The sequence below is a fragment of the Littorina saxatilis genome, linkage group LG6 (genome assembly GCF_037325665.1).
Source record: "Littorina saxatilis isolate snail1 linkage group LG6, US_GU_Lsax_2.0, whole genome shotgun sequence".
NCBI classification, from domain to species: Eukaryota; Metazoa; Mollusca; class Gastropoda; order Littorinimorpha; family Littorinidae; genus Littorina; species Littorina saxatilis.
In genome coordinates, this window is record NC_090250.1 from 39,495,307 (window position 1) to 39,511,119 (window position 15,813).

Consider the following 15,813-nt stretch of genomic DNA (forward strand, 5'->3'; position numbering starts at 1 on the left):
GTGAACCATCGACTCCGCAGATCAACAGCAAATAAACAATGACTGTTTCGGTTCCGGTCGAAAGATTCGTTACTGAAACCCCTATTGAACTTTAATTTTAAATGATAACGATAACGTTTCGTTTCATCAAGATCATTAAATCTTTTTTATTTGAAGGGGGGAGATGTGACGGTATTCGGTACCTCTCGGGTCGTGTCGGTCGAACTCGGTCGGTCATGTGATGGGGCGCGCATGTGCAACGGTGCCTCTCCGCCCACTACTCGCTTCGCTCTCTGGCATGCACGCGGGACACTGATTAGGCATGGCTTACCGCATCGACCTTGTCCCAATAAACATACCAGAACTGGGCCACTGCTGGCTTTTTGCTGGCAAGTTTGGTAAAGCTGGCCATAAAAAACCAACACTGGGCCAATTATGGTTTGCCAACAAAGGCCCAGTTATGGCTTGCCATCACTGGCCCATCTCTGGCATTCCAGTAATATTGTCGGCCAGTAAAATGCCTTAATTGGCCCACTGTTGGCACGCCATTGGTGGCCCAGTGCTTGTTTGCCAGCATTGGGCCATAGGTGGCGATTTGCTGGCAATTATAGGTGGGTTTTTGCTGGCACGCCAGCAGTGGGCCAATGCTGGATAATTGCTGGCAAGAAGATCTGCGACAGCACAGCGGTATGACTTTCTCTCTTGGAGTGACGTAATGTACAAACAAATGTCGAAATATCTTGACGTCACTCGTGATGATGACGCATTGTCAACTAAATCCGGCCCGCGGTGGTTCTGCAGATGTCCGGTTATTTGTTTTGCATTCAACTTCAAGGAATTTCCAAAGCACCTTCTTCGATTTCAGTACGCGTCCGATCTCCTCCGGCTAGAAGCAAGCGTGGTGAGTTTCACAAACAGTTGTGGGTGAGCAGGTCGTCGCAACGGCGTTAGATCTAGTATCTTCTTGTTCTTTTCCTCCGTTGTCGGTCTTTTTTTCAACTTTCTTCTGCTGGACGTTTGAGTCAGTTCGCAAAATATAATAGACTTTAAGAAGTCGTCCTCTCTGTAAGAAAGAATCTGCGCGCGCACGCGCGTGTGTGTGTGTGTGTGTGTGTGTGTGTGTGTGTGTGTGTGTGTGTGTGTGTGCGCCCGCGCGCGCGGTTGTGTGTGTGTGTGTGTGTGTGTGCGCCCGCGCGCGCGGTTGTGTGTGTGTGTGTGTGTGTGTGTGTGTGTGTGTGTGTGTGTGTGTGTGTGTGCCTTTTTCCTTTCTTTGTGTGATTGAGTTTGTTTTGTCTCTGTCAAAAGAAAAGCACCATAGGCATTACCATAAGCTTACTTGTAACCAAACAAATTGCATCTTGTGAATGTTGACATTGAGTATGTGTCTATTCACTCCAGGACAAAGATTTGTGCAAGTGTCTGACTGCCCAACTGGATAAGATGCAGCTCGCCTGGGTCTCAGTTCCTGAGAGAAACGCAAGAGAGCTGTCCGAGACAACGTAAGCTTCGCAGGTTAGATCAAAATACATATTCCTGTTGACCCCTTACTTCTGCTTGGCATTTTAGTCAGTTCAGAAAATATGATAGATTACAAGAAGTCGTCCTCTCTGTGAGAATGCCTCTGTGTGTGTATGTGTGTGTGTGTGTGTGTGTGTGTGTGTGTGTGTGTGTGTGTGCGCGTGTGTGTGTGCGCGTGTGTGTGTGTGAGCGCGCGCGCGTGCGTGCGTGCGTGTGCTGTTTGCTTGCATGCCTGCGTGTATGCTTGCGTTTGTTTGGTTGTTTGGTTGTGTGTGTGTGTGTGTGTGTGTGTGTGTGTGTGTGTGTGTGTGTGTGTGTGTGTGTGTGTGTGTGTGTGTGATATGGAATAATGAATTAAAACCAACAAAACTCGTTTGCTTTCATGTTTCAAGAGGTGAACGGCAGGAGGACTTGAGAGTTTCAATGGCTTACCGTAGGCTTACGACGTCAGGACAAAGAAAAGAAGCGTTATCTCAACGTTGCGGATGCGAACAGAGAAATGACAGAATCAAGACAATCCTACGGAGGTTTACTGGGAAGTGAACAAGAAACATTCCTGCCTTTGGTCATCATGTCTCGAGTGTGAAATTTAGAACGCTGTACAAATAAAATAAAACAGTGAGCAACTGAAAACAAAGCGTACGTTTCTGTAATGTTTCGGTAATGAGTCGTTGCTGTTTGGAAGCTTTACATTTGTTTTGTTTTTAATATATATTACTGTATTGTTGTTGTGCCCGCTATAACTGCGTTGATGACGATATTCTGTCAAAACCACTGCCTTTACTTGCCAGATAAGTTACACGACAAATGTGATTAGCATTTCAATTGCATTTTACTGATGAATTTGATAATTACGCATATGCATATTGCTAATGTACAGCTTGACAGCATTGCCCTTTGCTTTATTTGCGCACGTCTTGCCGCCAGCATGGGTTGAAAAGTCCATTGATGTGCTGTGTTTTGTTATTGTTATTACATTCACAGTAAAAAATGACAAAACAAAGCATATTTATAGACTTCTAACAACCATCTATGGGCTAACAAGACTGTGCAGATCGAGTACATGAATAGAGCCGTCATTCTATCCGAATCAGTGGTATTGGTATATTTCCTGCAACTTATTGGCATTTTGCTGGCAATGGTAAAGACAGAAATATGGCATTTTGCCGGGCCACAACTGGCCCGGTAATTTCAGCAGGTAAAGGGCCATTAACGGAAAATATATGGAAAAAAGTTTTTTTATATGGAACTAAAAACCTGCAAAATGCTGGCAAAATGCTGGCGAAATGCTGGCAAAATGCTGGGTTTTTGATGGCAAGCCATCAATAAGCCATCAAATAAATGATGGGTTTTTGCTGGCAAAATTCTGGCAAAATTCTGGCAAAATGATGGCAAGCCATCAAAAAGCCATCAAATAAATGATGGGTTTTTGCTGGCAAAATTCTGGCAAAATGATGGCAAAATGATGGCAAGCCATCAAAAAGCCATCAAATAAATGATGGGTTTTTGCTGGCAAATTGCTGGCAAATTGCTGGAAAAATGATGGCAAGCCATCAAAAAGCCAGCAAATAAATGATGGGTTTTTGCTGGCAAAGTGCTGGCTTGCCAGTGATGGCCCATCAATTTGCCAATGTGCATACGGGTAATATGCCAGCATTGGGCCATAGGTGGGCCTTTGATGGCAGTAGTTCTGGCAACTGGCATTGCCATCAAAACGCCAGCAGTGGCCCAGTTCTGGCATGTTTATTGGGCTGGTGCATTCTGAGGATGATCATTACCAGTTTCAGGCAGCAGATTTTGTCACTGATTAATACCCCAACAACTGAAACTCAATGTAAAATAAAGAAATGCACACCTCATTCAATATTTTTATTTTTTGGCTGGGGGGGGGGGGGGGGTCCGGAAACCCTAGAATCCCCCCCCCCCCCCCCCTCGTTGTGGGGGTCAGGGGGCGAAGTCCCCTGAAGCTGATGGGTAGATCATATTCTGAGATAGGAAAATGGTCGTTCCTTGCATGAAACGGCATAAAATAAGCAATAATAAAAAAAAAATTAAATAAGTAAGGTACATGTTTAGGGTAGGGGGGGGGGGGGGGGGTTGCGCAACCCCCATAACCCCCCCGGTAGTCCGGCCCTGCACTACTCTCCGTCTCTGAATAGTCGAACTCCCGTGCGAGGAAGCGGGAGGATGTTATCGAATGACCCTAGCGCATGCGCAAAGGAAGGAATTCCTCGTTATAAAAATAGATTGACTGGTGACCTTGCTTTACGCGGCAACTTGAAAGTCGGCAGTCTGGTCGTCACCCGTGCATACCGACTGAGCGCCTGCGGTAGGTGGCGACTTTCAAGTCATGACTTCGCTGAAGTCGGCGTGTACTTTACACGGCACTCATGCATAAGAGACTCAGAGCCAAGTAAGCTTTGTTTGTTTTTATCAATTTATGATCTGCTGACTTCAAATTGTTTTCCTACATCAGTGTATAAGAAATTTAAAATGAATCGGCAGCCCAAAACGGATGCATAGGAAGGGTCACGAAACAAATGCAAGATTTTAGAAAACAAACAAACAAGATCTAGACATATGTCGACAAGCCGCGTGCATTCAATCAACCGACTCTTGAATCGAGAAGATTAAGGAGGTTACTTGATACAGATAGTGATGCAGTTTTCAAGACATCGATAAAGCTCATGCTGAATCATTTTTTTTTATTCCCAGAAATGAACCATTGAATTGATGCAACAACAAAAATAGCACTAGATTTCTACAATTTTGATTTTGCATGGAACACTCCAAAATAATTTCCGGGGACCATCTCCCGCACCCCTAAGTTTTTTTCAATTTCAGGAGTTATTTCCCTCATGTATTTTCATGCTTAAATGCTGTGAGTGTGATGCATGTGTAATCTGATAACAAGATCATTGATGCTAATTCTATTGCTAATGTATGTGTATTTGATTTTGTATTTTACAGAAGCAGCCATTCCTTTGCCCTCCGCATCTAGTGAGAGCTTTATAGGACCAGGGCCAGATCTTGCCTTTGCAAAGAGGGACACGACTAGTCTACATGTGAGGGTATTGTTATTGGAACACAGACTACCTCAAGTTGGCAGAGCTGCAGATGACAATTACATAACAGGCCTCTGTGATTAATCGTCTGACTGAAGATGTTTCTGGCTTGAAGAAAGACAACATGAAGGTGAAGGAGAACATACGCTCTTTTTCTGTTGATTCTCTACTGAAAAATGACACTGCAGTATGGTTTTACACATATGGTGATCTTTCGGTATGCATGTACCTACTTCGTAAAAAAGGCAGGTCTACATTACTGGGTTGATGAGCTGCCAAAGGCCACATCACTCCAAAGAGCAAGAAGCTTATTTTGTCATGTAATGGTTTATATAATTTACTCTGGTACTGTATAGAATAAAGGGCCCATTATCAATCAAATCTCTGGTCTGGTCTGAGTTTGTTTCATAAATGATTGTATGTGAGCTTACGAACATAACGATTCCCACTTTAAATAAATGCGATCAAGATAATTAGGTAGACAACATGTCAAGAGACGTTTATTCCTTATTTCTTGTTATAATTGAAGGATATTATTATTATGCAATATACTGCTTTGTTTTTTAAAATGGCTTCAAATTGTCTCCCTTGTACCGACACTTTAATACACAATTTGTGCATTCACTTGAGTTATTTCTTAAAGAAAATTACCCCCCAAAATTATCCCCGAGTACGCAGTACTAGGGTCCTGCAGACTTTAATTGTGTGTCTGTCTGTCTATCTGTCTGTTTGTCTCGACTTAACAGCTTATTGCTGGGAAACTACTGGGCGCAGTTCGTTCAAAAGTTGATACACTAACTTGATAATAGGTCCGATTGATCGTATTAAAACTTCATAATGTTACCTGGGACCTAAATGCGAAATATTCCACAAAAACGACTCTTAACGGGGGGAGGTTTGGCGGTGGGAGTACAACTGCCGTGCAGCTAATGGAACAGCCAGCTAGCTGGTGCGAATTAACCATATCCACATATCGAGGCTCTGGGAGTTACTTCCCTTGTTTTAGGAAGCAAACACACACTGAAACTGCTTTGTTGAAAATTGTGAACGACCTTCTGATGGCTCTCAATAACGGTAAAGTGTCTGTTCTCACGCTTCTCGATTTGTCCGCTGCGTTCGACACCATTGACCACTCAATTATGACAGCCCGCCTTGAGGCAACTTTTGGCATCACAGGTTCTGCACTGTCCTGGTTTGAGTCCTATCTCTCGGACAGGATTCAAACAGTCGTGATAAACGGCATCGATCAGAATCCACAGTCCTTCAGTTCGGTGTTCCTCAGGGATCCGTGTTGGGTCCAGTTCTTTTTGTTTTGTACATGAACCCCCTCTTTAACCTCGTCAAACAGTATCCTATCGATCACCACGCCTTTGCAGACGACAACCAGTTGTACAAAGACAGTGAGATTGATCAAATTGATACCACTGTGAGTGAAATGGAAGACTGTGTTGTTGCTGTAAAGGCGTGGATGACGGCTAACAAACTACAGCTAAACGACTCGAAAACTGAATCCATGCTTGTCAGGTCCCAGTACAGATCTTTCCCTGAAAATTCTTTGCCTTCTAGCATTCATGTCGGTGATAGCGACGTCAACTTTGTCTCTTCTGTGACTAATCTTGGCGTTACCTTCGACCACTTCCTCAACCTTTCCCAGCACGTCCAAAACATCCGCACAATTGCGTACAGTAACGTAAGGAAAATCAGTTCTATCCGCCACTATCTTACCCCCCAAGCCGCTCAAACTCTAGCCTGTTCTCTAGTTCTATCCAGAATAGACTATTGCAACAGCCTGTTCTATGGCTGTGATCAAAAACTTGTCGAGTCACTCCAAAAGGTACAAAACTCTGCCGCCAAATTGATATATCGTTCTAAGAAGTTTGATCATGTCACACCACTTCTTCGTTCCCTTCATTGGCTTCCCGTGTCCGCTCGTATCAGATACAAGCTTGCTTGTATCTGTTTCTCTGCCAAATTTGAAGATGGCCCTAAATACCTCAAGGAACTGCTCGTCACATATGACAATCCCTCTGACTACAACCTCCGCTCACGCGCTGACAGTCGCAAACTGGAAACTCTCGAGCGAAGCTTGCCTTCTTTTGGAAATCGCTCGTTTGCTTCTGCGGCTGCCATTGTCTGGAATTCTCTCCCTTCCTCCGTTCGCCATTCTGCTTCTAAGGACTCTTTCCGCAGTTCCCTTAAAACGCACCTTTTTCGCGAATCCTTGTAAATTGTCCTTGCCATCTTTATAGACTGTTAGAGGTGAAGTTAGATTTGTTGTTTGAATGTGTCTTTTTTTGTATAGTTGCTTCAGCTTTGATTGAGCTATAGGGTTCTGTATGAAATTTGCATTTAGTCTTTCTTTTTCTTGCTGAGTGTATGTACAGTCCAGAGAGGAGACGGACATGGTGTGAGCTTGTCCAGGGGGGTATATGAACATCTCAGTGGCAGGGGGATGGAAGCACTTGTTAATGAGTGGGAGTGTGTATGCGCGTGGTGTGCACGAGGATGTATGCACGTGAGTGATATTTGTAAATGTGTATTATTATAATATCATCTTTGTATTTATATTATTGAAATTGTTATATCTCGATGTACAGCGCTAAGAGCATAGTTAAATTTGTGAAGCGGCGCTATATAAGCTATCTTTATTATTATTATTATTATTAAATGCTGCCTAACAAGCGCTGTGCTTGGGGACAATGTAAAACGGATGATAGGTATCCTGAACGCTGTGTTGGCGTGAAAGATCTCGCACGACTTTGATTCAAGGCCTATTGCTAATTTTTTGATGGTTTGGTCTCAGTGTCACAAAAATATGACGATCTAATCAATCACTGATTTAAAAAATAAGTATGTTGCCCTATATCCATTGACATTCTTAGTGAAATAGATCTATTTGAAATAGTATTTCACTGCCCCGACCGGCGAACTTGTTGCCGGCTGTATTGAGCTTGTGTGTTCGTGTAGGCTTACTCAAAAAGTCAAAATCACAGTCGTCTCCGAAACAAGTAATAATTAGAGTTGGGGGAAAAACATTTCGTTTGTTCAGTTTTGTTTTGTTCTTGATAGTTTGTTTATCACACACACACACACACACACATACATACATACATACACAAACACACGCGCGCACGCACACACATTGCATGTACGCGCACATACACACACCTACTGAGATATGCCTAACATACACGCACGCTTGCAAACACACACATAATACGCAAACACAGTTTAATTTCCTCAATACAAGGCGAAAGGCACACACACACCACACACAAATAAACACAACACGCAGTCCCACACACACACACACACACAACCCTCACACACACAAATAAACCCACACACGCAGTCAACCCCCCCCCCCCCACACTCATAACTCATAACTCATAACATTTTATTGATCCAACAAAGGAAATTAAATTGGTCATCAGCACATATAGGTCATTAATTAATAATTATAAAAGAATAAGAGAAGAAAATTCATAAAACCCCTGATAACAAAAAAAATATCTAAAGTAATATATGTACAACTACAATACCCTTTTTACTTGCACACATGACACACCAACACACATGCATACATACCTACATACATACCTACATACCTACATACATACATACAGGGATCGCGCTAGCTTTTTAAAAAACGCGTAAGTCATACGCAACGAAACGAAAAAAACGCGTCACGGACCAATATTTTTGCGTACTACGAAAACACGTACAGACACAAACAAAACACGCACGAAAGACTTAAAGACACTCCTTACCTAAATACGGCGAGTTTTCCTGTCGAACTCCGCGCACGCCTGTCGAATAACACCCCTGCTGTCTCCAACCTTCGGGCCTTGCATGCTAATGAGCATGAGATTGTTTCCCGCTCTAATACGACTAGACACACTTTCCGCCTTTTGGAAGCGCGAGATGGGAGAGCAGCTAATGTCTGTTTCATTATCCGACAAGACATTATCTGGTAATACCCTCGTTACGTTCGTTTGCGATACTTCGATGCAAAAAGAAACGGACTTTAGTTTTGACGCGCAGATTTCATGTGTGTCGTCACTTCTCGAGCCCTATAGTCAGTTTCAGGATCGGGTGATTATTAAGTCAGAGCAAAAGCGCTGCGTGAAGACAAACACTGTACAAAACCCATTGTAGTTTCTTTGGTGAAGACAAGAAAAAGTTACAATATTTTTGCGTATGGCTTACGCGGCGCGGCGAAAAAAACGCGTCAGCGACTTTTAAAATGCGTCAAATACGCAAAAATCGTGCGTAAACGCGATCCCTGACATACATACATACATACATACATACATTCCATGTTAAAGTGTAGTTAAGAACATCACAGTAAGTATATCATTGTTTGGATTAACAGATAAGTTTTATGTAAATGATGATAACAACAATCCATAATTAACGCTATTGCACTACCAAAAGAAGAGACCAACCAAACACATAAAACCAATCCCAGTAATCATCATCAGTTATCACAGGTATCACAGTAGATTAGCCATCAGGTAGTTAGACTCAATTGGGCAAAGTATAGTGTCAACACCATCACAACAGTGCTAAAGCTCATTATCACAGCACTAGTTATGATCAAAGGTCAAACAGTCATCAAACCAAATTAAATCTATCATTAAGAGGTACATTTAAAAGGCATCACTGATAGTCTGTGGCCAGGACAATGGCTCGGTTGCTGTTAAAATATCTCACAGCTGCAGGAAGAAAAGAACGCCGAAAACGCTCCGTTCGACACCTAGGCATGAGAAACCGAGCGTTCCGTGTGATGCGGAGATCCATCAGTGTGTCGTGGAGGGGATGCCCTAGGTCGAGCAGAATAGCTCTGGACTTACTGGCAAGCCTTCTTTCAACAAGGACTTCAAGGGTGTCAAGGCTCTGGCCTACAGTAGAACTCGCTTTCTTTATCAGCCTGTTCAGCCTGCCAGTGTCCCTTGCAGTGGCATTCCCTCCCCAACACACTGATGCAAACACCATCACACTGCACACCATACTCTGATAAAACATGTACAGCATCTTGTTACACACATGAAATGATCTCAGCTTGCGCAGGAAAAACAATCTTGACTGCGTCTTCTTAAAAACAGCATCAACATGATTAAACCAGCTTAGCTTGTTATCTAGAACTACACCTAAATACTTGTACTCGCTGACTATCTCAATCGCATCACCTTTGATGACTACAGGATGGACAGTGTCTTTCTTTTTGCGAAAATCAAAAATCATTTCCTTCGTCTTGCTTGCGTTTAATACTAAAAAGTTGGAATCACACCAAGACACAAAATCATCAATACGTTCTCTATACAAGCTCTCATCACCATCAAGAATACAACCAACCACGGCAGAGTCGTCAGAAAATTTCTGAAGATGACATGACTCTCCTTGTACTTTAAAATCAGATGTATACAGGGTGAACAAAAAAGGTGACAAAACTGTTCCTTGTGGTGCTCCGGTGAAAGTGTTAATCATGTCAGATGTAAAAGTACCATTCCATCGTACAAACTGTGGTCTATCTACCAAATAATCCAGAATCCATTTCACTGTACTATGATGCAAAGACATGTTTTGTAACTTCTGAGCCAGAAGATGAGGCTGAATAGTCTGAAAGGCAGAAGAAAAATCAAAAAACATAACTCTAACACACGCAGAGCTCTTCTCCAGATGTGTGTACACAGAATGTAACATAAACAATAGTGCATCATCAACCCCTACTTTGGCCCTGTATGCAAACTGCAAAGAATCTTGAAAAGCAGCGACTTGGACCTTCAAAACAGTCAACACCAGTCTTTCAAAAACTTTCATAATGTGAGAAGTGAGAGCTACAGGCCTCACACACACAAATAAACACACACACGCAGTCCACCCCCCCCCACACACACACACACAACCCTCTCTGACACACACACCCGCCCAACCCCAGCGTCCAACTCAACTTTCACCAACAACCATACCCTACTCTCACTGAGCGAGTTTTAGCGTCAACTAAGGTGACTCGAGTCGAACCGGAGGTCGCAAAAACTCGGTCCGGTACGACTGGAGTGACGTCACCGGTTAACCAACTTTCAACCTTGCTTCCTGCGTAGGGTCTCTCCAGTTCCAAGATGGCTGCCAAGGCGAGGTGAGAAACTTCTGCAAATATTTTTTGACAAAGTTACGGATTGTGAGAAGACATTTGTTGTAAATCACTTAGCCTTTCAAAAATTAAGGATACTGGGTTGGATACTGTCTTGGTTTTAATGCATTTTATTTTAGCAGTGATGTTTATTTTGGGAAGAAATGAGGTCAACAGGAGTTTGGGTGCGATTTCGGCTCAAATGTACTTTAGCGCCCTGAACTTTTAGATTTTCACGCTCACTTCTTCATTGACGTTCGAATCGATAGTTCGATGTTTTGGCATTACATTCACATCAACAATAAAACAGTACTGCTTGTTCATCATCGTCGTCCATCAACTCTCCACAACAGTAAATCCGTAACGCGCTTGTCGCCATCTTGTTGCAAGGGACGCGACTGGACACAACCCAACAGCGTTTCCGCGAAGAAAAAAACCAGACATGCGCAGTGACCTTACCGTAGCTCAACCCTGTTCCTCGCGAAAACTCGCTCACTATCGCTCTCTCTGACTCTCTCTCACACACACACACACAAGCTCACGCAAGCACAGCCACACACACACACAGCACGCGCATACACACTGACACACATCACACACAGCACGCGCATATACACACACACTGACACACACACACACACCCACACACACCTTTCGCAGTTCGCTCACAGTTCTCTTTTCCATCGTCGCCATCTTCGAAGCTTGCTTCGCTTTTCAGGGGAGATAACCCGTTTATCACATTCGCTGCTGACTTGTGGGTCAAGGCTATCAGGTCCGCCTATGGCCAAAGTGATCCGGGATCGATTCCCGGCATGGGCGGTCTATATATATTTTTATTTTTTAATTCTTGTTTACTATTGTTTATTATGAACGTTTTAATGTTTTATTTTACTCTAATAATTTTTTTTAATTGTGTAAAATAAATAAATATATATATATATATATATATATATATTTTTTTATAAATCCAAGTGACCCGGGTTCGATTCCCGGCATGGGCGGTCTATTTTTTTGTTTTTTTAATTCTTGTTTACTTGCGTGCGTGTACCACTGCGCGAGGAGTATAGGCATTTGAGTTCACTGGCGAATGTCAGATTTGTTGGCTTGGAGGAAAGCGTTTCCGACTATGGCCAAAGGGATCCGATTCGATTCCCGGCATGGGCGGTCTATTTTTTAAATTTTTAATTTTTTTTTTTTTTAATAAATTCTTGTTTACTATTGTTTATACTGGGGGAGCGAGCCAGTCTTAAGAGTACTCGGGTCCAGCGCGAGCGTTTTTTTTATTCAAAACAGTCTTTGACATATCTACAGTTTAATTAAAAGAAAAACTGTATTTTATTTTAAGTGATAAATAAATATAGACAAATCTTGGGACTGTGCACAAACTGATCGGCTTGAACTCAAAAGTCGCAGCCAAGAATCTTCTGCAACTTTTGAGTTCAAGTCTGTCAGCTTGTGCACGGTCCCACAATCAGTTCAAAAAGAATTTTCCTTGATATAGCCTTGAAAAAAAAAGTAAGTAACCAATTTTGTACAAACAAATTTGTTCAAGGGAGACAATTGGAATGATGTTTTTTTAAAATCGGCGAATTGCATTATAATTTCCTTAAAAAAATAACAAATAACTGTGAAATAAATTGAAAAAAAAGTGCTAACATTATTACCTTGATCAGATCGATGTGTATGACAAGGAATTTCTATGTTTGCTGATTTGGTTGTCCAGTAATGACTTTCATGCACAGGGCTTCTAAATTCACTCGCTCAAACGCTCATGTCTGCACCAACATTCACACACGTCCATATCGGCACATTCATAAGGGATGGTGACAACACGCTCTTGAACAACAAACATGGCACAAAACGAATGAACATTTCAAACATTTCGCCATTGAATGAAATCATCAGTACATGGATATCAAATCATAAAACATCTCACAAAATACCTCCTTGCCATTCCGAAGTTGAAGAAGAACACAGTCTAGCATTACACACACTACACTTTCATCACTGAGAATCGCTGTTCACAACACATGTCCTCGGCTCTGATACGTTCTCCGAATAATACACACAATTCCTGGATGATGGTATAGTCCGTACGAAGCCGAAACACTTCTTACTATCCTCTGACACAAGTTCTTATCAGCTTCCACAATCTTCTGTCTTAACTGCAGGCATTTAAAAAATTAAACCTGAACTCACACACAGAGGTGACAGCACTACGTACCCTCCCTCGCTGTAAACAAAGTACTGATTTTACCTGTCCATATCGAAACTACATACATTTTTCACTTGACAAAACAGTTAACTGTTGCTACCAACTTAATTAACTGGTATTGGAAAAAAATATCACACCTTGAAAACCCTAGTTCAGTATATCATAACTATATGCAGCCTTCAAACGGTTGGTACCGGTTGTTGAAGATCTCTTAGTCGCGCTTCCTTGCATCCGGACTTCTTGGGTGAAAATTGAGGCCTTGAAGAGTCGTCCGGGGAAACTTGTCTTGTCTTGAAGCATACCTGAAAATGAAATTATTTTTTTTACTTGACGCTTATGCAGGGGAAGTTCGCCAAGTCTTTCGTCCATATACCACCAATAGCCGTTTCAAACCATACCTTCGTGCATGTCCTTGACTTTTAGTTCATGATTTTGAACAAGATAATCCGTTTTCTTGCAGAATTTCTCAAAGTAATCCTCTGGTAATAGTACTTCGAGCACCGACAGTGAAAGAGGTATTTCAGGCTGCCCCTTATTTCCGGTTATCAGAGAGAGGCTGCCGTGCCCTAAAATCTGATTGGTCAAAACGCTGGGGGCAAAGGTTATACGAAAAAGGTCTATTCCATTCTCTTTCTCTTTGTGTCCACGTGACTTCTGCATGTCACGTGTTCTTTACTAAGACGTAGAGCAAGTCGTTCTGGATCATTCCGTTGTGCACTGAGAACTTTTAGTATATTGTCGAATGTCGAACTCCATGACGTTCCACGCAGTTTTCGAACCACTGGACAATCAACAGAAAAAATCTCAGCACCAAAGTCAGCAAAGGTTTATATCAGTCCGCCGGTCCCAAGTTCGTGGGGGGTGGGGGGGGGGGGTACGGAGAGTTGTGAATATACTATGCTGTAGGGCTGGATCTGAATCGCTTGGATTGCAGCAAGAACTGCAACCAAATCGTTTCCGAAGCAGCTGTCGGAATTGAGAGGCGAAGAGGAGATAGTAGACCACGTTGATAGACGCGTTCACCACTTCCAACACGCCCATGACAACGTTCAGAACATCGATAATCATGGAACTGCTATGGGTGTTCAGAACACGGACAATGAAGCCGAGCGGGTAGGCGAGGATGGTGGTGACACTGAGGCAGACGACAGCCGCCAGCAGGCCGTGGAAGCGTGAGGATCGTGCTGTCACACTGGCTGGGGACGGCTGACCCAGACCGGACGTGGCGCGGTGTCCACACATCTTGTTGACCAGGCTGATGTTGAGAAACACCATCACCACGATGGGCAGACCCACACACACACCGTCGGAGATGTTGAAGGTGGTGTACAAATCAGTGTTCCAGGAAGTGACTTTCCAAAGCTGAAGGAAAAATGGAATCAAAATCAACGAGCACCAGAGAAGCGCAAGAACATAGCTGAGAACCACGTTTCGTTTGGTCAGAAGAGATCTCACCCTCATCGGCGTGTGAACAGCTAGCCATCGGGTGAATACAATGACCATAGTGGTGTAGGCCGACACTGCGCGACTGTAGACAACAACAGTGCCCGTAAGATTGCGGTTCCCCAGGGTTTTCAGAAAAGGGTGCCAGTGGCAGAGAGCAGAAACAATAAAAATGGTGTCGGAAACAGCCAGCGCCTTCATGAAGAAAGTGGCGGGGTTGAACAAAAGCTCAGCACTCCACACCACCAATGTCAGCACGTTACCGCACAGTCCCAGTGCCGCTATGGATGGAATGACGTAGGCTCTCAACGCAAAATCTAATCTGGTTGTTTCCTGGTGCTGGCGAGACAAAACAGTTGTGTTCACTTGATACGAGTCAAAGGTTGCAGTGCTGGGTACTAAGTTTTCACTGGTAGAGTCCAACGGGGTGTTACCCACGTGTCCAAACTGAGCGAAGAGAAGAAAGAACACATACAAGTTAAGCCTTGGTGAAGCCATCTCGTTGCTGTGTGAACGTTCATGTATTGCGGGCTAACTTCTCAAACCCCGTCTTTTGGAATAAAAGATCTGATATTTGTCTTTGACTGCTTGTTTTTTTTTTAACTGTCAATTAGGAGCACTGCAAGCTAATTGTTTGTCCGTGTAAAACTAGTCCCGATGAAAGGCGTCCTCGTTTTCTCAACCAGCGATAGCAGCAAAGAACATCACTTAGAACTCAAATGGTTCTGGATATTGTAATGTTATGACGTCATTGAAAACCGTGTTCTATTGTCAAAATGCAAGAACCCTGACGTAAGATGTTGCTGGGGATTCTGGGAGAATCATGGCGGAATAAAAGCACGCTAACCCTCCATGCCCGTGTCTGCTTCATTTATACCAGTTTGTTTATATACATGTGACCGTCCAAGACGACGAGAACACGACAGATATGTTGACCACTACTGCTCGGTCTCATGTTGATTCGTGAACTAAGTATGGCTGCAACACATCCTCTCTAAAATATCGTCCCAGCAGGATCGTCCGAAAGAAGTCATGGCGTTTGCCGTTTAAATAGTTGTTTTCGCCCCCGAAGGTGTATGTTTCAAAAAGGTTGCCACGATAGAGAAAACAAATGTCAATAGAATCCACTTTTGATTATTATGCAACACGCAGTAAGGATATGTGAAGTTATTTTTGTAGAGAACTTAGTGCGGTCGGTCCCAAGGCGCGTAGAGTAGCATGAATAATTAAGTAGAAGTGCAACGCCAAGGCACTGCATACCCCAGCGAAAGACAAACCTCTCTCTTACTCTCTCTCAAACACACACACACACACGAACACACACACACCCCAAGTTACACACGTACACACATACACACACGCACTCACTCACTCTCTCACACACGCTTCATACACACAAAACACCCCCCCATACGCACATATAGACAGACGGACATACACACCTTTACAAACAAACACAC

At 43.1% G+C, this 15,813-nt stretch overlaps 1 protein-coding gene and 1 long non-coding RNA gene across 2 annotated transcripts; one reads left to right on the plus strand and one right to left on the minus strand.

The window, feature by feature from the left end:
- The first annotated feature begins 335 nt into the window (after positions 1-335).
- On the plus strand, positions 336-2,726 carry LOC138968183 (uncharacterized). The gene is made up of 3 exons (XR_011456101.1): positions 336-880; positions 1,378-1,491; positions 1,890-2,726. It is a non-coding gene; the product is annotated as an uncharacterized lncRNA (long non-coding RNA).
- Positions 2,727-9,453: 6,727 nt separating this feature from the next.
- LOC138968014 (FMRFamide receptor-like) lies at positions 9,454-14,851 on the minus strand. The gene is made up of 2 exons (XM_070340575.1): positions 13,858-14,851; positions 9,454-9,578 (listed from the first exon to the last, which is right to left on the minus strand). Exons 1-2 carry the CDS (start codon positions 14,849-14,851, stop codon positions 9,454-9,456), a joined length of 1,119 nt encoding a protein of 372 aa, XP_070196676.1.
- Between the last annotated feature and the right edge of the window lie 962 nt (positions 14,852-15,813).